Genomic DNA, 7,970 nt, shown 5'->3' with positions numbered 1-7,970 from the left:
AACTTTAAATTCTTCCCTCGAACATCAGTTGTTGAATTATGGAAAAATAACCCACAACAAAAGTAACCTGTGACAAATATATTGAGATAGACTGAGTTGATTTTTGTTATGTTGGATTATGTAATTGGGTAAGTTTTCGATGATTGAATTAAGAAGAGTAAACTAGGTTATTTAAAAATATTTATGAAATTTCCTGATAATTTATTAATAACGATTGCAACAATAATATCCAATTCTGTATATAAAATAATTCAGTTATAATAAAGCCAGGGGCGTTACCTTTATTCTTGCAAATAAGAAACCCTCCAAAAAGGGGTAAAATCCATTTCCCTCCAAAAAAAGTAAAAATTTAATTCGTTTTTGTTATGTTAATTGTTAATAACCAACACAGAAATGTCACTAAATTAACATTTTAGTGATTATTTTAATCAGTCTGAATTTATATCTAAACTTCACGGTTAAACAAATTCTTAAAAATAATTAATAATTTTTTCATTAACACAGATAAAGGTAATTAATATAATTAATAAAAACATTCAAATTTCAACAGTTTTAAGGTAGATGAGTATGTCCCGTAGATTTTAAAATTTGATATGTTACATTTTTCATTGTAAAGCTGGCTTTACACGTTGAACGTTTAACACATCGCCATGTTGTTGTACCTCGCACAGAACTATTGTGTTTTGTATAAAAGTAACCGCCTAACATAATTTTTAATCGACCACGTTGTGTTGTTAAAAATATTGGCATTTCACTTCGATTACTCACTATTGAAGTATCCCATCCTGCAAAATATATTTTCATAAATCAATTAAAAAGCAAAACTAAAAAAATTTACGTCGTATAAAAAGAAAAAAAAAAGTTTAAAAAAAATTTACTTCCGCGCGCTGACGTTTTTTTCTGGCATTGTTAAAATAAAATAAAAATATAGCAAAAAAAAAAGCAAGAATTTGGTATAAAAGAACATAAAAACTACGGAATTTTTTTTTAAAATAAATATCTATTTATTTACATTCGCTTTTAATTAACAAAAAAATCAAAACTTAATAAGGATGATATTTATTAAAACAGTCCACACAAAATGGTTTTTTACACGCACTGCATTGTGTGTCAACTTGTTTCGCTTTTAATGCAGCTGTATAATAATTGCCTGATGTTTTTTTTATACCATTATAGCATCCATAACATCGTCTTCGGCGTATTCGACCATCTTTTGTTACATTTTGTATTTTTAATAAATCATGTTTAATTAAATTCGGTAATATAGGTGTAGATGTTGTACCTGAAATTTTTCAAATTTTATCATTTTTTAGCTTATATGCCGGATAAATGAAAAATTTTTATATGAAAAACTCAAACATTTTTGTCTTGTGTAATAATGCCAAGACAATTACACCAAAACACACTTTTTAGAGTAACAACTTAGAAATTTTGGGAGACAATTCGTTTACGCATGCACACAAAATTATAAACTTATGCCCGAAGTATTGTCTTCTTCAAACTGTGCTAACGTCGGTCAGCCAAAATTTTTAATAAAATAGATTGAACAATTACAATAAAATAAAAGAATAAAACATTTCAAATTACAATATTTATTTTATCAAACTTAATACATTCAACACATTATTTAAATATGAAAATTTAAATTGTAAAATCAATTAAAAATATTTTATTAAGACGGTTTTCCACTAAACGGGTAGTTGAGTTGTAGTTGTATTTGTGTTTTATAGAACCTGAAAAACCGAAATAAAACTGTAACAAACCCAAAATAATAATTGAAAAAACCCATATTTCCATATTTGAATATTATTATTATACAACTGTCGCAAAACACGACAGCCTTCAAAAAGTTTGCGAAAAGTTAAGTTATTATTTGAGCTTATGTTTTGTTATTGTTTGTACGTTTAGTGGAAAACCGGTATTAAATCATAAAAATAAACTCCAAAACTATTAATTACTTTGGAGCAAGATTGAAAAAAAAAAGATGGAATATACAGCATATTTCACACTAGGGCTATCACCCACGATTCAATTTTTTCTCAAAAAGAGCAAAAATTCAAACGTTTTTCGAAAAAATGTAAAAACATTTTTACTTACAAATCGCCAAATCGGGAATGTTAACGATGCGATCTCGCACGGTAATATTTTTTTCGGTTTCACGGTTTCGAAAAATATTTACCTTCAAAGATTTTGCAACAAAATCTAAAATATTCACAAGCTCTTGAATTTAAGCAAAATTTTAGTCTCTGTTGAGATTCTGATTAATTTTCCAATTCTAATATAAAATATCTTTTTCTTTAAAAAAAAAATCTTAAAATTATTGGTTAACACCCAAGGTATAATAGCAGTTTGTATATTTAGTAAGAAAAAAATACATTCCCGAACGACTATAGAAGCAATACATGCCAGCAACCATAGGATTCTGGGTAAGTGCGTTTCCTACGAAATGCACAATACAATAATTATAACAAATTAATAATTAAATATGAAGAAAACGTACGAGAAAATTACATTTCTGGTCTAAGACGGGAAATTTACTTTCCCGTACTGTTATTTGTTTCATTTCCCGGTGACCATTTAAAAAATCACAAAAAAAGGTTTTCTGGAGTCGAAACGATTATTTAATTATGCTATTAAAGCTTCGGAAAATAATTCGAGGCAATACAAATTTAAAAGAAAACAAAAATTAAAAAGTACATTAATAATTTAACGCTTAAAGAGTTTTTCTAAAATTTCCATGTGTTTGTTTTTTAATTCTCCGTATAGTTGCTTGATTACTATCCCGACTTTTTTGACCACCTTTAACACGATCCAGAGATTTCTTATTCGAATCCGGGCCAAGTTTCTTTTTTCCGTTGGCGGTATTTTTACTGTTGGGATTTTTGGTTTCACGATTATTGTGACTAATTTTTCGCTTTTTACTATCATTACTTGAGGACGAGTCACTAACTAGAAATTTATAAGAAAGATTATTGACAGATGATGAAGTTTTTTTATGATTATAAATATTTGTGTGGTCGTAGCCAGTATGCTCCAATAATTTATGTTTAGTCAAAAATTTCTTTGGACACATTGAACATTGATACATTTTGCTCATGGCAACTCGATCACTAAGAACCGAAGAATCTGAGGCGTCGCTACTAGTGTCATCCTCTTCAATAAGTATAGGGTCACCGCATGCCGCTGTCGAAATTTTTGCGGATTTTGAATCGTTTGATGATTTTGGATCTTCTGCAGAATTTCTCTCTTCTGTGGACGTTGATTCCTTATTTTGTGAATTATAATTATTTACTAAATAATCTGACATTTTCACCATCGCTACAGGTAATTCTGAAATAAATTACAAGTTTTATAAGTAACCATGGATTATTTATAATCAGATTTAACCAACCAAATAATAAACAAAAAATTACTAAGGAAATTGTACAATAATTTGAAAACTGCTTTTATTTATAAAAATTTATTCAATTTTTTAAAATAATTTATAAACTATATTTTTAATTCATATAAAATTGAGAATGTTTCAGAATAATGGAATTATGGATTAAGAGATAGAGACGTGTTCTGCTCCTGATCTGTAGTCCTTCCAATGTTGTTTTCATTATTTATAGGGTGTGAAAATCTTCACGTAACTCTCCGCTCTTTTTCCAGTATAATTTGCGAATTTGCGTCACCTAAGAAGTGAAAAATGAAGCTGGCGGATGACTAGATGTTGCCTAAGGAGTGAAAAAAATAAATTAAAAAAGTCATATTTTTTGTTTTGCTATTTCATAAATTAGGGTGAAGGAGATACAATTTACGGACATCTGTTAATAATAATGTAAGTAATGTTACGTTTGGAGTTTTTATTAAATAATGTAATTGCCTATACCTAAGGCAATATATTATGTAATAAATGAATCCCTACTAGTCGTTACTTATATTATAAAAGCGAAAATAAATCTGTCTGTGTGTTACGCAATCACGCCTAAACTTATGAACCGATTTAATGATTGCGTAACACACAGAAAGAGAGAGTTATATTATTAATTATTTAATTTTATAAGGACTAGCAAGGATTTGTTTATTACATAATATATTGCTTAATGTACCTATAGGCAATTACATTATTCAATAAAAACTCAAAACATAACATTACTTAAATTATTATTAAGAGATGTCCATAAATTGTATCTCCTTCACCCTAATTTATGAAATGTTAAAATAAAAAATATGATTCTTTTAATTTCTCAGGATCTAGTCGTCCGAATACTTCAATTTTCACTTCTTAGGTGACGCAAATTATATTGGAAAAAGATCGGATATATTACATATCATTACCAGATTTTCACTGTCAATTTCGCATCCTCCACCCCCGCAACAGTGATTTTACTCGCCAGTACCCAAAAAGGTTCCCCCCACACCTCCTTTACATAATAGCAACAACATTAGAAGGACTACAGATCACAAGCAGAACACATCTTTATCTCTTCGTCCATTATAAAAGTATAATGGTGGAATATAACATCTTTTTTTAATTTAAATATTATGGAAATAATAATAATTCACCCAGTCAAATAAAGAAGAAAATTTCTGTAAAACGAAACAGAAAATAAAATTTTATTTGTACTATACAGGGCGCTTTCTTTAGGTTAGAATATCTAATATCACCAGAACTAAGTATAACAAAAAAAATTTCTCATGGAAGTTATGTTTCCTAGGATAAAAAAAATTAATTATTGACATAAATCAAGTTATAGCCTGTAAATAGAAAACTCAAAATCTAATTTAAGAGCCTAAAGCAGTCGATAATTGAATATTTTCGCATTACAATTATCCAAACGAATTAACAATCTCAACACAAAATGGAGGGTTACGTGAGAGTTTTTCTTTTCAATTGAATATCTCTTAACAGATTGTGATATGGTACAAAATTTTATGAAAAAATTTTTTTAAGTACACTGAGTCTTCGGACATTAGATATGTTCATAAACATTCAATTTTTTAAAAATCGAATTGAAAATTTTCGATGTTGAAGTCATACTTCTTAGATAGGTTTTTAAAATAACTTGATACTCAATAAAATATTTAAAAAAATAAAAATTTCTCTATAATAAATAAAATAATACTCAACACATCAAACGACTTCCATTATATATTTTCTAAATTTTCTTCTAAAATATTATTGATTCGAAAAATGTATTGTTTTACTTAATTAAAAAAATATAGGTATTCGTTAGTACTTAATAAAAATTACGAGTTCCAAAAATATAAAATCACATAATATTTTCCATATTTTCTTTGAAAAACTATTTTTTATTTCAAATAACAAAATCTAACCGAATTTCATGCCTAGTAATTTGTAATTTTTTTTTTAAATATGTAGGTAAGTAGGGATGCCATTGTTAATATATTTGGGACACGCATTTTTTTAGAAAAGTATAAACATTATTTAAGAAAATAGGAAAACGATATTTTGTAAAAATGTATATATTATTTATAATATAAGCAGTGGTCCCGTTATGTATCCAAAAAATTACTGAAAATTAATTTTTTTAGTTAGGTAATGTACGAGTAAAATAAAAAAAAACCAAGATTTTGGTCCTTTATTAAAATAATGTATACGTTTTCTACTAACGACCTCCTTTTAACATCGATTACCTCAGAATCACTTAAAATTCGAAAAAGAATGTCTGCAGAATATCACAAAATTGTATTGTATAGACCGTGGAACAGAAAAGATACATTGTTAAATGATTTACTTGAAATTTCGTGAATGGCTTCCTTTTAGCGATTTTACCAAAGTTCCCTATAAGTCTTTTTTGGAAATTGTTTTCAAATGAGCATGATAACGTCATATTTAAGCTATCGATCTGAAAAAACGATGCAGAAAATTTGTCGGACCCTTGATAATATTAATAATTATTAAACAAGAAAATATGTTGTCCGACAAGAATACTGCACCGATGAGCTTGCCGTAATTAATTATAGATTAATTGTTTATTAACTATTAATTTTACCCAGTGGTTATGGTGTCCGATTAATTACATACCGCGTCTTTTCAGATCGATAGCTTAAATATGCCATTATTTTGCTGCAGAGATAAGTTTGGTAAACTTGCCAAAAGGAAACCAATCATGAAGTTTCAGGTATGTATTAATCATTTATCAAAGTATTATTCCTGTCCCCCGGTCTATTATTTTATAACAATTAAAAAAATACAACAAACTTTATTTCCCATTTTGTGGATACGAACATCCATTAAAGGAAACAAAAGAGAGCTCATTTACGTCATACCGATCCAAACATAAAAATCATGCACTCAAATAAATTATAACAAATCATTCAAACCAATATAAAAATATATAAATAAGTATTAAAAAATGTTCCATCACCAACAAAAATAAAACTGAAAAATATAACGAAAATTATTCGGAATTGATAACTTGTAATTTTTTAATATGAGCACAATGTCTTTGTGTATGTATATCCACATAATGTTTTGATGAAAATCGTCCAAAACATCCTGGACATGTATAGTATACACCACATTCCTTACGTAAATGGTATCGTAATCGTCGTGGAGCTTTCATTGTACGAGCACAATTTGGACATCTGTATCCAAATAATGTTCGGTAACATTCCACATCAATATTACGTTGGTTTAAGCCTAAAACAAAGTAAAACATAAAATTTATGTGAAAAATGAACTAAAAAAATTTTGAAAAAAATGATTATTTTTTCTTTTATATACATTTTTGTACAAAATTGAAAATAAAACAGAAAGAAAATATACAAGAAATGGAGAAAATAAAATAAAAAATTATTTAAAATGAAAGAAATTTTATAATATTTTTTTTTTGAAACGTTTTGGAAGCAAAAATTTTTCTTCAAGCAAAATTTAATTCATGTTATTTTACCAAGAAATTATGCTTTTTAAACTTTTGGAGCAACTTTTTTGTCTTAACATTTTGCATTTTGTGAATGAATTTTTGTCTAGAAATATACAAAAAATAAAAATAGATTTTTAAATATTTTATTCAATTCTCTTTTACATTGATTACAGATTTTTCCGAAAAAAATTTCACACAATTTATAAGGATTAAAATTTTTAGGAGGTAGGTTTTTTTTTCTTTTTAATTTTTCATGCAATATTTTTTTTTTTTTTGTTACAACATCAAATTTTTAACTTACTAGAATATTTTTTTTTGTGTTTTAGTTTTTTATTAATACAAAATATGCGTCCTTAAAATCTAAATAAAGTGGAGTTTGGTAACTTTAAATTTCATAAATAAATTATAATAAATATTTACTTGAAAAAAATTAAATTAGAATTAAATCATTAGCCTAAGCGAAAAACACAAAAAATATCAAAATTATAATTTTTTTTTTTTTTAATATTTGATTATTTTTAATTGGAATAATATTGAAAATCTCACTGACAAATTATACTGCTTGATATATTAGAAGCAGAATATCGCCGTAAAAAAGAAGTCTTTTGTGTTTACTTACCAATCAGGAACTTTCTACATTAATCTAGAGCCGATGTAGTTAGATTTCAGTGAGATATTCGAAAAAAAGTAATCACACTCAGTCTCTATTCAATTTATTATAATGGGAAAAAAGGAACTAATTTGTTTTTTTATAAATACGAAAAAATATAAAAATAAACAATTAAGATGACTTAATCTATTTATGTTCTATTTTATCACAATCAAGTTCAAAATAATTTGGGGGTGAAAAAAATTGAACATTTTAAATAAATTACATTGAGGAGAATAAAGATTCTAATCCAATGTATCATTAACGAAACAAGACTTGATTAACTAAATTTATTCTCTTAGCATTACGTTCAATGATCTAAAATACAAAAATTTGAAAACTTTCGTCAAAAAATTATGTGAGTTTAGTGTGCAAAGAAGAGGACCGACTGGAATATTTCTGGAATTTTTCCAAACATTAAACTGTTAATAGCTCAAAAACGGTAAACT

At 26.7% G+C, this 7,970-nt stretch overlaps 1 protein-coding gene across 22 annotated transcripts in view; it reads right to left on the bottom strand.

The window, feature by feature from the left end:
- The window catches only part of LOC123299073 (longitudinals lacking protein, isoforms A/B/D/L), a 422,122-nt gene that overhangs the window by 247,779 nt on the left and 166,373 nt on the right, over positions 1–7,970 (bottom strand). Inside the window, exon 5 of one of the 22 annotated variants that reach the window (XM_044881281.1) lies at positions 538–785. The exons of 20 other annotated variants lie outside the window; for them this stretch is intronic. In XM_044881281.1, coding sequence (XP_044737216.1) covers positions 553–785 — 233 coding nt within the window. In that variant the 3' untranslated portion in view covers positions 538–552. Of the gene's footprint in view, positions 1–537; positions 786–2,698; positions 3,331–7,970 lie in introns of those variants that run through there. One more of the 22 variants, XM_044881232.1, reaches the window with a different exon arrangement.

This window comes from Chrysoperla carnea, chromosome 4, assembly GCF_905475395.1.
Source record: "Chrysoperla carnea chromosome 4, inChrCarn1.1, whole genome shotgun sequence".
In the NCBI taxonomy this organism is placed as follows: domain Eukaryota; kingdom Metazoa; phylum Arthropoda; class Insecta; order Neuroptera; family Chrysopidae; genus Chrysoperla; species Chrysoperla carnea.
The sequence above is the reverse complement of the archived record's forward strand: the minus strand, read 5'-3'. Positions and strand labels throughout refer to the sequence as shown.